The sequence below is a fragment of the Toxotes jaculatrix genome, chromosome 5 (assembly GCF_017976425.1).
Source record: "Toxotes jaculatrix isolate fToxJac2 chromosome 5, fToxJac2.pri, whole genome shotgun sequence".
Classification (NCBI taxonomy): domain Eukaryota; kingdom Metazoa; phylum Chordata; class Actinopteri; family Toxotidae; genus Toxotes; species Toxotes jaculatrix.
Window position 1 is genome coordinate 14,329,745 of NC_054398.1, and position 16,749 is coordinate 14,346,493.

Here is a 16,749-nt window from a genome sequence, read left to right on the forward strand (position 1 = left end):
TTCATGGATGCCATGTACATTTTATCCAAGTAACCAATCATCAGTCTTAAGTGATTGTCTTCATGGGTGTCTCCTTTACGTTCACTAGAGGGATTAGAGTGCAGTGTGTGGGAGGCTGAAGAGATGTGAGGACGTGATGCTCTCACTAACCCCAGCCAGTCACCCAGCTAGCAAAACAGCCAGCCAACACAACTCGCCAGCCGGCACAGCACTGCCAGGAAACACACTGTATTTAATGAAGCAGATCTGGGAAGTCAGGTATTTTTAGAAGCCACTTTTAGTGAGAGGAAACACCTCAGAATCTGTGAAAAAAAAAAAAAAAAAAGCAAAGAAAAAAAAACATTGCCTGAGTTCTCCCCGAAGTTGCTTTTCCCATACTAATACCTGTCTTAACATCTTAGCCGTGCAGCCTGTCACTTTCGGTGCCTGGAAATGACATGATAATTTCTGCGAATGTCATTATTGAGCTTAACCGAAGGGGTGAAAACAAACGAAAGCATTAAACTGGCAGGATTTTGAATTCTGAATAAATTGACTCTCACGCTGATTTTTTTTTCTTTTTTCAAATGGCCAGATGAGCATCAGAAATGCAGCAGGTGATGCACTTACTTAACATTCATTGGGTAGTAAAAGTCACAGAGCACATCTCTGTAATAATACTTGATTTAGATATCTCTTTCAAAGTGGAGCTAAAATGCTGCTCTGCCATAAATTTGTATGATAGCTTAGTGGGCCTGTGCTTTTTGTTTTATTTGTTTCAACCCTCCAAGTCATGACAGTCTCTATGAGTGAGTCCTCAGAGTAAACTGGAGAGTTGCCTGATTTAATGAGGAAGACTGCCGCAGAGGCCTGTCTTCATGCTACAAATATGACTCCAGGGGTGCTTCTGTCGAGGGATGTACTAGGACTCTGGGACCTCTGGCTCACTAGAAGTCAGACCTAGAGGAATTCAGAAGTTCAGCTTGAGTTCAGGCTCAGTACTGGGGTTTGACCTCACTGCGCAGTTCTGCAAACAAATATTTGGATTCTTTGTGAAGGAGCTCTTTATTAAAGGAACTTGAGCATGTTTATTTGCAGTCTGTTGTGAATGCTTACGTCTGTTTCCTTTCTGTGTTTGATTATTTTCTGTCAGTTATTTAATCAAATAATCCACCAATCCTTTCTGCTTGCATATATTGCTTCTAGCTAGACTTACTAGGAAGAGTTATTAGTGTTTAGACACCTCAGTAGCATGGTTAAGATTAGCGTATCTCTACTCATGATATTAAGGTTTCTAATAATCAGAATACGGGCCGATGATGGATATTTCTTAACAATTACTTACAAGGAATTATGCTAAAGAGTATGAGAATATTCACGGACATTGTATTCAGCATTATTTTGGTAAAATAGCCATTAAAGAAGATGTTCTTACTCACTTTTTCCACTGTTTTGTTTAATAGCTTTCAGACCATCCTCTACCTCTTCTGTGATAAAAACACAAAGTGTTTTCACATGTGATGGTGTTGCATACCTGTGTCCTGTTAGAGTGCGATCAACAACAAAGCAACAACAACAACAACAACAGCAGCAGCAGCTGCAGAGTGGGCCGAGGCCTGAGGGTAGAAGGAAGGGGTGTGTGTGTGTGTGCGTTGTTGTGACTGAACGCGAGTGAGGGGAAATGCCACGCATGCCTGAACACACAGACCAGCACATAGTTGTGTGAAAAACACATTGCTGGTCTTTAGTGGGCACGGGAGTGGAAGAGACCCAGAAACACTGGGACGGGGAGGAATGGGCTCACACACACCTTTGTGCGCAGGACTGAACAGAGATTTAGCCAAGCTCTCCTGAGCCAGCTGTCTGTATGAGGAAAATCACATCGTGATGCTGTGCAGTGTTCCCCCTCTAAAAAAAAAAACTCTCTGATCAGCAGAATGGCCGATCTTGCCGAACACACACACAGAACACACAGCCAGACACACTGTCTGAAAAGGTGGAAAACACCACTTTAGATTAGATCAGTCCATCCTGGCACTTGAGACTCTATCGCTGTAGCTGTAAGACAGCACTGGAATCTCTGATGCGGTTTGCCTTTGGCTGTGAGTGGAGGAAGCATCCTCTCTCTGGCCGTCTGGGCTGATGTGGTTTAAACAAGTGTCTGGAGTGATCCACTGGGGGCTCCCAGGGAGGATCGGGTTGCCGGATGAGGATGTGGCCTGATGGAGCTCAGGGAGCTGGGCGGGTGGGGGGGTCAGCCTGCTATCCAGGCTGCAGCGGCCCATGATAGGCCTGCCGTCTCCTACTGTACTCCTGTTCAGCTACCTTACTGTCTGCTACTGCTCTCAGCTCTTGTAACCTGAGCTCACCGGCTCTGACTCTGCACAGAGTAGGAGGCTTTGCATCCCCACAGTGCAGTGGATTACTGTAGTGCGCAACAGAGTGAATACTTCGGTAAATGGAGGTGATGTAGAGATAAATTTAATCATTTTCTAATGGAGCTATGGCCCCGTTTATATTGTGGAGCAAAGAAAGGCGGTGCGATTGACACTTAATGTGCAGCTACTACAATGAACTCCTTCAAAATCATGCAGTCACCACAAAGTATGTGGTGGTTATGTTATTATTTTCCTGTGCAAAATTTAAAAATGCCCTAATTTACATTACTATATTTATACTCTTGCATTTAAGTAAATGAGCTTTAAAATCTCGGCCAGCTGAAATGCATTACTTCCTGCAGAATACCTTGATTTGAAATCCATCCCAGCTCCCGTATAACCCGGTCATGTTTTGTTATTTAGCTGATGTTCCAGTTGAGGGGGGTCAACCGTGTTTACAGGAATAACGTTACTAAGGCTTGTTGAGTAAGTTACGCCTGTTCAGGTTTTTCCTTAACTTATGGTTTCTCCGAATCTGTGGAAAAGCCATGCTTAATCACTATGGTTACGACTCCCCCCTCCCAACGCCTGCTCAAGAGAGGACTTGTTTACCATCTCTGCTCCAGACTCAATAACATGTCAGTCATCAGAATTAGAACCTCCCCTGCCCGCCTGCTATTGGCCCAGCAGATAGCTCCCAGTTTAACCCCCACCCTCCTCTTCTCTGACACCCTCCTCCCCGCCGTCCCTCCCCCCTGAGCCCCACTGTGAATAATGAATGATTTCCCAACTGTCTGTCACGCTTCTTGCCTGTCTTCAATGACACAGGGAAAACATACTGTGTTTTGATATGTTATGAAGAATGAAATGTTTCGTCTCTCATTGGATCATTTTTATGTTTCACTACGGCTGACAACTATGATTGCTTTGGGAAAATTGTATCAGTTTGATAAATGTCTTATATTTTCACTCCATACTTCGCCTTCAGAGGTGGCAGTGGCCTGCTGGCAGTAAACGTGTCACCAGTCTCCCAATGTAAACAGTGTAGTAGTCGACTTACACAGCGTGCTCTCCAGCAATCGGGGCATGACTCGCATTCAGATGAGAAGCATTGCTGTGTTGCAGTCCCCTTCCTCTCAAGCACCTGCATTTTTATTCAATAAAGTAATTAATTTGTTTGAGGACCCAAAGGGTGAGAACCCATCTTCCCACCGCACACACACGCACACACACACACACACACACGGACATACACACCATTCTCCAAGTAGACAGTGTTGAAATCTAGCCATCTTGTTATCAGATAAAAGCTGCTTTTTTGTGGATACAGACTGAAAGGGGAGGGGTGAAGCATGGTTGAAGGACTATGGATCACATAACCCTGAACCCCCCGCATGCTGAGCTTTAAGAAGTCAGGGCCACCCTGACGGAGGAATAAATTTGATGCTGCGGACTCAAAACATTTTTTTCTGAAACTGGTAAAAAAAAACATCCTTGCATATAATCATTCAGCTATATGTTCCTCTTGTCTCATCTCACATACTCCTCCGTGATCACGTTTGCTGCCTCCCTCTCAGGTTTCCTCAGCAATTTCGGAGGTTGTTATTGTGTTGTTGCAGCGGAACAAGGGATTAACATTCTCCCCCTTGAATCCTCTGCGGCCTGGAACATTCTGCAGATTCTTGACATAGTCCAGTGACTGGACCATACCTTTAGAACAAAAAACAAACAGTGCACAGCACTTGTCTGTCTCTTAGCCTATTAGTGATGCCTCCTCCTCCCCTTGCTGCTGTATTTAATGACAGTTGTAGGGATGCACCAGCTGCTCAGAAGGAGACTCCTCAGTGCTGACTGTTGTCTCGTTTACTATTGATGAAATGGACCCGGCCACTCCTCGTGTCGCAGTGCTCTGGTGAACAGCAGGGCCAGGCTGGTGGTTGGCTACGATGTCTGACCTGACTGTGTATGCTCAGGGAAAGAGCAGGGAGGGAGGGGGGTTGTGTAACTACTGTATGAGAGGAACAAGACCATAAACCTCCCTACCCCCACTCCCAGCAGTTTGACTTATTTGACTCTGCAGAGTCTGATTATTGTCAGAGTTTTTGTTTTCCCGGTTTGTTTGTCCCTTGCAGTTTAGTCCCTCAGTAATTGCTTAATGTGATACAGTATGTACTTAAATGGGGTCAAATACCAACCTGCTGACGTTTCTAATTTATTCCTGCTCATATCAAATACCCACTCAGGGGACTACAAGGATGATGACGACTTATCTTAAGAGGAGCCCCTTGTTAGGTAGTCCCTTTCCTTTGAAGTAGTGGAAACCCACAATGCCCTGCATAGCTATCTGTAGAGAGCAGCAGCGTGGAAATAGGGCTGCATTAGGAGCATCTATAAATAGAGGATTGTATCCTTGATACCACGGGTTGTTTGGTCACACAGTGAAACCGGGTCGACTTATATGGATTTAAGGCAGCAACTCCCCCTCCCTCCTCTTTCTTCTGACGGAAGGTATGCATGTTTGGAATTTCTCTTCATTGAGGAATCTGTTAAAATGATGCAGAAGGAAGGGACCTCCTCCAATAAGGCTCATTAGAGTTTGCCTTGGCTGCCCCCTTTTGGTAGAATTCCAAGAAAATGAAGCCTGGCTGATGTTTCTCTCTCTCTCTCTCTCTATTTTTTTTTTCTTCCTGTGCAACACTGATCTGCCTGCTTTAAACACACTAATGTCAGCGTCATATTTCCAATCAAATCACAGCTGTTATGTGAGAAGTGTGAAGCTATACATAGCACAGGAAAGGCCGTATAGCTAAATACCCTACTTACTTGTGCTGTCATGAAAATACTCTTACCCACAGTGACTGCAGTGTGACTGCAAGGTCTGTTTTATCAGGAGACAAGTATCGGAAATTCCTGAGGTACTGCAGTGTATTGACCAAAAACTATTGTATCAATTAGAGTTTTTGGAGGAAATAGCCTGAGATGTTTTGTTTTTTTCTTCTTGTCATAGAATCCTGAAGGAATTTTCCAAACAGACCATTTCACCTCTTCTGCACTGTTGGATTCGACTGAATGTGAGAAAGAATGACAAGTATTTGAGAAACTGTCAGGAGTGAGAATGATCATTCCCCTTCCCTTGTGAAGCGAAACTGGAGTTGACACTGTGGGAGTGTGTGTTTTGCTCTGCAGCATTTCTGTAGTGCACCGTCACGTTCTTAACCTACACAGATGTTTTGTAAAGCAACATGAAATATTCATCAAGAGATTAGCTCAGCAGCCGGCTTCATTTTCTTGACTGATTCACAAAGCAAACCACCGATGTGCCGACACCCGTGTTTAATTTAAAAGCAAATAAACAAGCAGAGCTCCTTTTCCTCTTTCTCTCTGGCACGCACAAATATTCACATACCAACATGCATGTGCACACGTCATGCGCACACATACACACTCATTCTTCATCATGTGTACTCTTATCTCTCTCTGTGTGTGAGATGAAGGTGGCTAAAATGAAATGTCACTGATGACAAGGAAGTAAGATGTGTATGTGTACTGTCAAAGGCAAATTATAATAACACACATGGAAGTGGTGAAATGTGTGTTTTAGTGTACTTTTGTCTGGGTTTTGTATGATTGTGTGTGTGTGTGTGTGTGTGTGTGTGCGCACATTTCTTTCCAGCTCTGGCTTTGCACCAGGAGGCGGTTGCTAAGGAACCAGGAGTGCTGTGCCTCTTATTTCAGCTCAGTTCAGCTTTATTGCCCCTGTGGGGAAATTTGTCTTGCAGCAATAACAAAGAGCATAACAATAAATAGTAAACACTTAAGGCCCCAATATACAAACAACACAAGGGAGTGTGGGAGGGGGCAGGGCTTTGCTTCATGCACAATTTCTAATATGCAAAAAAGAGATTGGAAAATAAAATAAAATGAAGACTGATTTATTATGTTGCACATTTCCCCCAAAGAAACGTGAACTCTTGACTCAGTCTTTCCCAGAGCAGCTCTTTATCTAGACAGGGACTCCTCAAACGAGGAGCAATCGTTAGCAGAAAACGGCTTGTTACAAGGCCTCTCGCAATCATTCACACAGGTCCACACACACTCCAGGTGCTTTTTCTATGGAGTGGACTCATCTGAAACTAGGACACCCCTGCCTGCAGTGTCTCAAGATTAGTTAGCAGTGGGAATCATCTGCTTTCTTCCCTTTACATCTGCTTTTCCTGAAGTGCTTCTCTATAAATAGGCTACAGTAAAAATGCTTTGGAGCACTGAAAACAGACGCCTCCCATTTTGCCATGTACATCTGTGTCACTGTTAATTTTAGTGGAAGGAGTTGGTAAAACCATAAGCAAGCACTGATCTGATTTGATTTTCATGTGTCATACACCTGAATGAGTAATTCCTGGTAACTCCTTGTCTTTTCTGTGTCAGAGTTTGAATTTGGAAAGATGTAATTGTCTAGAGATAAAGCCTGATACAGTAATGGATATTTTGCAATATGTGTAAGAAAAATCTGACAAACTGTCAGGATGTGCAATTTGTCAAATGTCTGTCCCAAGCGATGAGAAAATGCTGCGTGTTATTGATAACATATTGTTTTGGGTTTTGGTTTCTCAGTGATGCTCAATAAAGAATGAGGAGCTTCTATTATTCATGTTGCTCAAGCTTAATTTGAAACACCCCACACAATCATTTTTCTGTCGATTCTCTTCTCACAGCCTGGAAGGATGTACAGTCGTTCTTTCTTAGAAGTAGAATAGTCTTTTCTTCCATTATAGTAGAATATTAATAAAATAAGAGAATATATTGTTTTTTTTTCCTGAATCAATTAACTGGTAGCATTTGATTGCAAAGATGTTTATAATTATTTTTTTAGTTTTTAGTTTCTGAAATAGAAATAGAAATAGTAAGAAATAATCATAAACATGCTATCAGGAATCTTAAGTGAGGCCAGCTCTGGGTTTTCTTGCACAGATTACAACTTGCACAGATTATTAAATCATGTCTGCTTTTCATCATTTAACATGTTCTGAAGCTATTCAGCGTTTATACAGACATTTACAGCATAATCTGTGCTATGTCTGCTTTAGTGCTGTTTCGTTTTGACCTTCATCATCCTTGATTTTGTTGTAATAGTGTCCAGCAGTGCAGACTGTTTACCCCCACGCAAAACTGACCTCTTCCCCATCTTTCTCTGTCTCCTCCAGTATGCCCACAACACTGCAAGCTTGCCTGTACAGACAAGGGGGAGTGTTGCCACAGCCAGTGCCTGGGCAGCTGTACCGAACCCAACAACGACATGGCCTGCTCCGCCTGCCTCCACTATTTCCATGAGGACCGCTGTGTGCCAGACTGTCCCCTGGGCACTTACAAGTTTGAGGGCTGGCGCTGCATCACCATGGACCTGTGCTCTCAAGTGCACCTGCCCGGTGACACTCACTTTGTCATCCACGGGGGAGAATGTATGCCCGACTGCCCCTCTGGCTTCACACGCAATGAGACTAATCGGTAAAGACGTACCCTTCACTTCTAGTTTAGTTCTGATTTAGAAATGCCATGCAGGGTGACACACTGAATGTACAAAATATTAGGAAGAGCTCCTTGAAATTAATCATTTAACTTTATGTCTATAAGATTTCTAAAGGCTTAAGTATTCTTTAATGCTCTGTATTTTAATTTGTAGGGGATCTTAGCCTGATCTTTTTCACAGAGAGCAAGACGTGTTAGTATTATTTATTTCCTGGCTAATTTCTCTGCAAATAGATGTGTGGTTTCTCTTCAGTATTCACAGACACTTAAGCAGCTTGTGTTCACTGTGTATTTGTGCATAATGAAAATCATTTGCATAAAGTATCCTTGAGCTGAACTTCACCTGACCCGGCCCTTCACAGGTTCCTTTCTTAAAGTAGATCTTAAAGCTGGAAGTGCTACAGGTTAAGAGCATGTTGGACAGTAAATGATTCAAGTTTAGACTTCCCAAATAGTTTAAAACAAGTGAACCGGTAAGTTTTACATATTACTACTCAAGGGCTTAAAGAGGAGACTCAGCTGAAGCGTCTTAACCGTCAACACGTCTACACTTGACATTTCCTTTGTTTGACATTAACCTAGAATGAGAAAACTTCTTTGTACACAGCTTTCCTCCCTGTTTTGTCTCGTCAAATCCCAAACTTTCCATGCTGGCTCTCTGCCGCTGTATATTTCTTGGCCATACCACCTCTGTTTTGTCTCTGAGGTCAATACAGTGAATCACTCTCTCACGAAACAAGAGTTCAGATGAGGGCCCATAAAAGATTATACTCTCCGTGTGAGAGGTGACCTTGTATCACGCAGCGAATTTATTTGCCTGAATCCTTTGGAATGCTTGGGAGCTAGGGGAGTGGACAAATGATTTCAGGGTGAGGTAGAAAAGTTAAGATTTTACTCATTCTTTGACAGTTCTTACTTTATTCCATGTCTTTCTCTCTCTCTCTTTATTATCTCCTTCACTCTGCTTCTGCTGTATACAGTATGCTGTGCAGTGCCTGCAATGGCCTGTGTGACAAGGTCTGCACATCCCCTGTCATCGACTCTGTGGATGCTGCTCAGTCCCTGAAGGACTGCACTGTCATCGAGGGCAATCTGGACATCAACATTCGCCGTGGAAGTGAGTGAACCTCTGCAGAGGCACCGTGCTTTTAACCCCACATGAATCAAATATGTTGCAGCGTAAATTAACTTAGTAGACCATACTGTGCTACTTTACACTCTTAAGAAATTTTAGCTGACTAAACTACATTAGCCAAAACTAAGCAGATTAGACACGCTAGTGGTTCTCTGCTTTGAAACCAGTGAACACTAGCCAACAGAATATTTAACTCAGCTACAATCTACCATACAGGACGCTGTAATAATTCTTTACTGATTACAGTAGAGTACCTTTACTACACTGTGTTGCATTCAACTGCTCTGCAGTTATTATGATAACTGAGGCAGATCAAGTACAAGGGCCTGGTGGTCTAAGCTGCAGGGATTCACAGGAGGGCCACAAAATCAACATTACATCTGCTTCCTGCTCTCTAAACCAATTATCACATTATACTATAATGCTGTTCATTTGCTCAGTTGACGGGGTGGCTAATCTCTACATATGATAAAGCTTATACAATTTTAGTGCTCATTGGGATGTCTGCATTACAAGCTAGTGCCAGGTGTTATAGTAGTAGCAGAGGTCCCTGTGGATTTTTTAAAAATATGGCTTTCATGTGCTGTTTTTTTTTTCATATGTGTGGTTGTGTGTGTGTGCGTGTGTGCGTGCGTGTGTGTGCTTGTGTGTTTATCTCCTGTCCCCAGATAACATAGCGTCTGAGCTGGAGAGCTTCATGGGATTGATCCAGACAGTGACGGGCTATGTGAAGATTCGACACTCCCACGCACTTGGCTCGCTGTCCTTCCTCAAGAGCCTGCGTTACATCAATGGGCAGGAACTCATCGAAAAGTATGGCTTGTCTGCGCCGTTTGCAACTTTTTGCCTGTGAATGTGTGCGGTGACTGAGTGAATTAGAGGACATGAGCAAACCTCAGCCTGGCAGGGAGGCTGCCACCAACATATCATTGAAGCTGCATAAATGTCAGTGACTTCTTGGTGATTGTCTGTCTGTTCTTGATGGTGGATCTTCACATTAACATAAATAGTTAAATCTAAGTATAATCTATTAGACTTTGATTCAAGTGACACGTTGACTGTTTTCTTCTATAATTTTAAAAATGTTTCATAAAGCCATGCAGACAGGCCAGATAAGTTAGTGTGGCTACTTATCTGCATGGAAAGTCTCAGGTCCATCAGTCTTTGCTGTGATATCAGCAGCAGCCTTAGATATGAGGGAAAGTTTTTTGGTAATGGCCAGAGGGGTCATGGGAAAGCCTGTTGCCCTTCTTGTCGTTTCTCCCAGGGTAAAGTTTCACTCAGAGGAATGCTGTTGAGGATGGCAGACATTCCCTTCACTCTGGAGGTGTTCTGCTGGACTGGTAGAGCTCAGAGTGTTAGCACGACACTGTTTCTGTTTCATGTCCTCCTCTGTACAAAGACAGGCTCATTGCCTGACAGAGGCGCAAACCTAAGCTCGTTGATGTCCACCTTTGTTAATTCTTGACGCTGCCACCAGATGGCAAAAAAATCTTTTAACCACATCCATGACAACTTCTGGCAATCTTCTATTAAACATGTTTTCGTAAAACAATGAAAAACAAATTGTTGATCTGTATGAGATGGTTGTAATCTACTACTTCTTGTCTCCCTCCATTATCAGCATGTATTCGTTCTCCGCCATCAACAACCAGCGCTTGCAGTACCTGTGGGACTGGAGTCAGCACAACCTGACAATTCGGGCAGGACGTCTCTTCTTCCGTCTCAACCCCAAACTCTGCATGTCGGAGATCCACACGATGTGGGAAAAGACAGGAATAACTGTGAAGCCAGAGGAGGGTGATTTCCGTAACAACGGTGAAAGAACCAGCTGTGAGTATATTTACATGACCTTTGACAGGTTGACTGACATTTTTATCATGTGGGATCCTCAGAAAAGAAGCATCCCGTTTTTCCTCAGTCATTGACTGGGCCAGGACCTTAAAAGAGCCATGAAATGTATATACTGTATGTCTCATTGAGGGTTCCCTTCTCCGTCACAACAGGTGAAAGCCATACCTTGATGTTCAAGTCTAACGTCACAACAAGTCATACCATCAGGCTGACATGGGAGCGGTACCAGCCGCCCGACCACAGCAATCTGATCAGCTTCATAGTGTACTACAAGGAGTCGTGAGTACTCAGAACTCACTATCCTCTGTAACACTCCATCAAATTATAAAATGAACTTTACACCGAGACAAAGTGGATATGGATAAAGAGTTTTTTTCATACAAAAACCTGTTCTGTTTTGGACATTGATTTCAGAAGACCTGTAGGAGAATTTCTCAAATGCAAAACAACCAGTTCTCTGCTATTCAGATATTCTTATTGACATTTATGCCTTGAAAGTAGGTAATCAATCAAATACTGTGTGGTATGCTTTGGAAAATGATCAGCAGAAATGTAAATTACACAACATTTGTAACTGACAGGCTTAAAAGATGCAAAACCATTGGCAAGAACTGTTAAGATGAATCATATCTTCAAACATGGCCAAGAATGTGTTTAACTTTCATATCAACAATCAGTTTTAATATGAGTAGTTGTATTATAGCTATATTTTTGCATGTCATTTTTAAGTCAAATCCTTTTTTGTCAATGTGCAGCCATGTTTTGTCTCTTTTCCAGCCCTTTTCAGAACATCACAGAGTTTGACGGCCAGGATGGCTGTGGCTCAAACAGCTGGCACATGGTGGATGTGGATCTTCCTCAGGATAAAAACACTGACCCAAAAGTCAGTCTTCAACACCTCAAGCCCTGGACCCAGTATGCTCTATTTGTAAAGGCCATTACCCTGCAGGAGGAGAACAAACACGTTACTGGGGCAAAGAGTGATATAATCTACATTCGCACGCGCCCATCATGTAAGTCTGACCATCAGTCTGTTGACACCATAGCGATCTTTGTTGTGATTCTTAGTGATGCAACCTTCTTAGTAATTACTGCATGAACCAGGTGAACCACGCTTTCAAAACATTTTAATCTAATATACCATGACTTTGGCCCTATTGCAGTGCCGTCGGTGCCTAAAGACGCCCGTGCGTATGCAAACTCCTCAACTAAGCTGGTGGTGAAGTGGTCGCCTCCAGTCTTTCCCAACGGTAATCTGACCTACTACCTGGTCCGCTGGCAGCAGCAGCCTGAGGACAGGGAGCTCTACCAACATAACTACTGCTCCAAAGGTCTGCATTACTCATTCTACAAAACAATAAGCCTCTTTTCTTTTTTATTGTCTGAGCTTTGTCATTTGATGATGAGAGTCAGTTGAGAAGATTAATGCTGCTCTCATATGTGTATATAAAATATGAAGCTATTGTTTTTACTCTTAGATTTTTGTATGGATGAAACAGACAAGATATAACATGTTTATTAATGAGCATTATAGATGCTGGTAGGCAGATTTTTGGTTAGCTTGTTCCACCTTTTTCCGGTGCTAACCCAAGCTGTTGGCTGTAGCTTCACATTTACATACAGACATGAAAGTGGAATCAATCTTAATCCAGTAAAGAAAGCAAATTAATGTGTTTCACAAAAAGTTAAACTATTCTTTTACTATTGAAATATAATTCTGTGCAGAAAATGCAGGCTCTGATAATGCAAAATGCTGCCCATCACTAACCAGTATTGGTTTCCCTTAAAACAGAGCTGAAAATCCCTTTCCGGATCCCAGCGACAGGGCTCACAGACATTGAAGAGAACACCAAGCCCACCAAGTCTGACCTGGCAGGGGCAGAGAAGGGCCCATGCTGTACTTGTCAGAAGACACCCGAGGAGAAGGACCGAGAGAAGGATGATCGTGTCTTTCTTAAAGTTTTTGAGAACTTCCTTCACAATGCCATCTTTCTGCCGAGGTATAGTAAGCCACAGATGGCGATGTAATATCAGCCTCACAGTGATCTCCTTGAACTGTTTACAGCTCCTGCTCTGTGCCTTCTTTTATTCTGTGGAGATGGCCATCAAAGAGCTGAACTTGTTTGCCTTGGTGGGTCAAAATGAGGAATGAGGTGGCGGCCCGGGTGTAATGGCTCCTCTGTGAAGCTGACAGGATCCGAGCGTGGGGGTGTCGATGGACCGGACGGGGGCTGAGCCGGCCCGCTGGGCTCGGCCCTTTTGTCGGGCGGTGCAGATGAGGAGACATGCTGAGTAGGATCCAAAGCCTTCTTAGCGCTCTTGTGGCTTTCTGTTGCCATGGCAACGATGGCACGGGGGATGTTAGGACCTAGCAGGCAGCAATTTAGGCAACACAAACAAACCCAGGAGAGAGATGTGATTAAGGAGTCTGAAGGGCCTAGTTTGGCTGCACACTCGTAGCTGCTTAGGCTTTTGTTCCCCACAATAGGGACTGACATTTGTGTTGTGTTATCATTTAACTTGCTCGTGGCTATGGATGTTTAACTGTTTTAAAGACTCCAGCTCCTTTCTTCTCCCACACTCTGATATGCATGCATGATATGCATTTGTGATCTGGTGCCACAACACATCACCATGAAACACAGAGACCTCTGATATACTTCTCACTAAGAACACTTATCTTCTATCTTATAAATCTATGTCTTTAAATGATGCTGCTGAGCCTCCAAAGTTCATTCATTCATTCATTCAAACAGGTTTTCTTTCGCAAGGCTCTTGTGGATTTTGATCGATGTCTCTTTGGAGGAAGCCTAATAAAACATAGCTTTCTATTATAACTGAACTCATATCTGCTCCTCTCCTCCTCCTCCTCCTCTCCCTCTCTCTCTGGCTGTGTTGATTTGTTATAGTATAGCTGTCTAGGAAACAGGCGGGTGGCAGGTCCCAGGCCTGCAGCGATCTGCTCAGCCTGTGTATGCACAGACTCTCAACTGTAACAGAGCCAGCTTTATTACAAACCACTCCAGGGAAAGGCCTTGAAAATCGGGGAGGTTTTTTCAAAAGTTCAGGGTTTAGACCAGGGGTGAGGGGAAAGAGGGCGGGTGAAAACAGAAACAGAAAGAAGAGGAAATGTTTTCCATTCTGTCCCTCTCCACTTGGCACTCCACTCTCCTCCTCCCCTTGCACGCTCTCTTTGTCCGAGACTCGTTTTCTTTTTTTTTTCTTTCTTTTTTTTCTGGAATGAGACAGCTGCCAGGAAATGTACAGTGAATCCATCTGGAATTTAAATGAATGAGGGAAGAACCCCATCAGCGCTAGAATACAAACAAGTAGGAAAGTAAGGAAGGCAGACTGATTTACTTGAGGAGGGGAGGGTGGCTGCACAAAGAGGATGGCTGCCAGTGTCTGTTTAGGAGACCTTGTGGTACGATCCAAAAACCTGTTATCAGCTGGTTGGTTAATTTATTTACTGTAATCCCCTGCTGTTGAAACTCATGATGAATACATACAGTTACCTCTTCTTCTGTTAGATCCAGGGATCTTTCAGTTTTTTTTTGTAAGCCTGCTATGTGTTAGTTTGTACAGTTAAGGCTAGGCACTAATAACGTGCCCAACTAGCCACAGACTCAATGTGTAGTCACAGCTTTCCTCTCTGGGGTCCATTGCATAAAGGTAGATCTTTTTTTTTTAGCAGGGGAGGTCAGGACACTAACTGTAGTAACTCAGTAGTTATAAGGTCATGCTTCAGTCAGCTGACGAGCCTTCTCACGGTGTTAGGACAACCCTGTTTAACCTAGCGCTCTTATGGCATGTACAGAAATTAGATCCTCAAGTTTTCTTTCATCTGATCTCTCACTGTGGTCTATCCATGTCTCTGCCTCTTGTTCCGTGGCTTTAACACAAGATTGCTCAAGGTTTGCTCGTCAGTGTGAATCAAACTCACGCATCTGTGTCTTCACTTACCTGTCAGTTTTCATATATTTTTGATGTATTGTCAGTTGTAACTGATAGTTTTTGAGTGCTGGACTTGTACTGCACCAGTTATGACTGTCAGAGAGGAATGTTAGCATGTCGGTGCAACTGGTCTTTCCCACGGATCTGTCTCTGTCTGAACACTCCTCCTTGTAGGTGTATGTCTGCTCAGACACAAAAGCTTGACTTTGGCTTTGCTCAGTAAGTTTAACATTTTATTACTCCTGGTAGAGCTGGAAAGATTAGTTCATTGACAGAAACATAATGAGCATCTGTTTTGATAATAGATTAATTGTTAAAGACTCTTTTTTAATAATAGAAATGTCAAACATTCTCATATTTGGGTTTTGAACTGTTGGTTAGGCTAAACAAGCAATTTTTACATGTAAGTTTGGGTTTTAGAAAAGTGTGATGGCCATTATTCACTATTTTCTGAAATTGAATAGACCATCACATAATGGAGAACTAAACTGTTTGTTTCTACCCTAATTTCTAGTATATAGTTTGACTCATTTGCTTTGTTTTGACTGAGCTGAGCTGTGGATCCTGTAGTAAAAAAACTGTCCACCTGTCCATGCTGTCCTCATACTGTTCCAAAACAATTCCTAAAGATTTATCACAGTTGAAAGAGCTCTGTAAGGGCTCCACATACTCTACGTCACCTGTTGTCACCTGCTGTCAGTACAGCTTTCATTTTCCAACCCAGTCAGCAGCAGGGCTCCTTTCTTTCTCCGTCTGTTTCGGCTGACTACCCTACAGGTTTCGAAGGTAACTGTTAAAGGTGCGTGTAGGCAAGGTGCCCTGTTCCTCTGCTGCTGTAGCAGCAGCAGAGGAAGTCACTGGCTGCTTGCCCTCAGTAATGACGATGTCCAGATCCAGGCGGCTCCACAGCTTATCATCCACACTATGAGACCACGTGTCCATTCGCCACAATACCGTCCATTTGGCTGCTGAAAAGTGGTCATTATGATTGAACATGGTTGGTTCAGAAAGTCAGTGACACGAAAATATAGGCCATATTTTCCCTCTCTCTCTCTCTGTCCATATTTCAGCTTTTTATACTCCTTTTATTGTTGATTGGGATAAGCTGGACAGCAGCATGGGTTCAGGCCTTTTTTTTTTCCTTGCAGTGGAAAAATCTCTTTCTGTCAGACGTTTTTTTTCCTTTCTCTGTCTGTCCACCTCGCTATGATCTGTCTGACCTCATCCTTCTACACAGCTCCACAGGGAGCAGTATGCAGCATCTGGACACATGGTGCACATACACACACACACACTCTCTCTCTCACGCCACTTCGTCCAGCAAGACGCTTAAGCTTTGTGTAAAATGCTTATGAGAGTTATAAACCTACAATTATTATTAAATCAACTTTCCCTCTGTATTTCAGACCTCCAGACCGTCGACGCAGGGATGTTTTTGGTGTGGCTAACAACACACTGTTTCATGAGGGCAGGGGGAATACCACCCTTGGCCTGGGGGATAACAGTACAGATGTTCCTCCTATCAGAGAGTACCCCTTCTCAGAAGACAAGAGCACAGCAGAATATTTAGAGATCCCCAACCTGCGGCCCTTCACAGTCTACCGCATTGACATCCATGCCTGCAATGAGGAGGTGGGGCGCTGCAGCGCTGGAGCATTTGTCTTCTCCAGGACCAAACCTGCAGGTTAGAAACTGACTGATGTTCAACACCTGTAAAACCTTTTTGTGAAAATGTGGAGACATTCTTGGTAAAATGTTGTGCGTGTGTTTGTTTGTTTTCCAGTCAAAGCAGATGACATCCCCGGAAAGGTGATCTACGAGAGGAGTGACAAGGTCGAGGGTTGTGTGGTGCTGCACTGGCCGGAGCCCGTCATGCCCAACGGACTCATCCTGATGTATGAGATCAAGTTCCGTCTGGGGACTGAG

At 43.4% G+C, this 16,749-nt stretch overlaps 1 protein-coding gene across 1 annotated transcript in view; it reads left to right on the plus strand.

Moving 5' to 3' along the window:
- Positions 1-16,749, plus strand: part of igf1ra (insulin-like growth factor 1a receptor) — a 79,143-nt gene that overhangs the window by 48,420 nt on the left and 13,974 nt on the right. Inside the window, exons 3-12 of the mRNA XM_041038604.1 lie at positions 7,559-7,859; positions 8,861-8,997; positions 9,684-9,828; positions 10,640-10,848; positions 11,022-11,148; positions 11,647-11,882; positions 12,033-12,200; positions 12,662-12,869; positions 16,230-16,507; positions 16,607-16,749. Coding sequence (XP_040894538.1) covers positions 7,559-7,859; positions 8,861-8,997; positions 9,684-9,828; positions 10,640-10,848; positions 11,022-11,148; positions 11,647-11,882; positions 12,033-12,200; positions 12,662-12,869; positions 16,230-16,507; positions 16,607-16,749 — 1,952 coding nt within the window. The remainder of the gene's footprint in view (positions 1-7,558; positions 7,860-8,860; positions 8,998-9,683; positions 9,829-10,639; positions 10,849-11,021; positions 11,149-11,646; positions 11,883-12,032; positions 12,201-12,661; positions 12,870-16,229; positions 16,508-16,606) is intronic.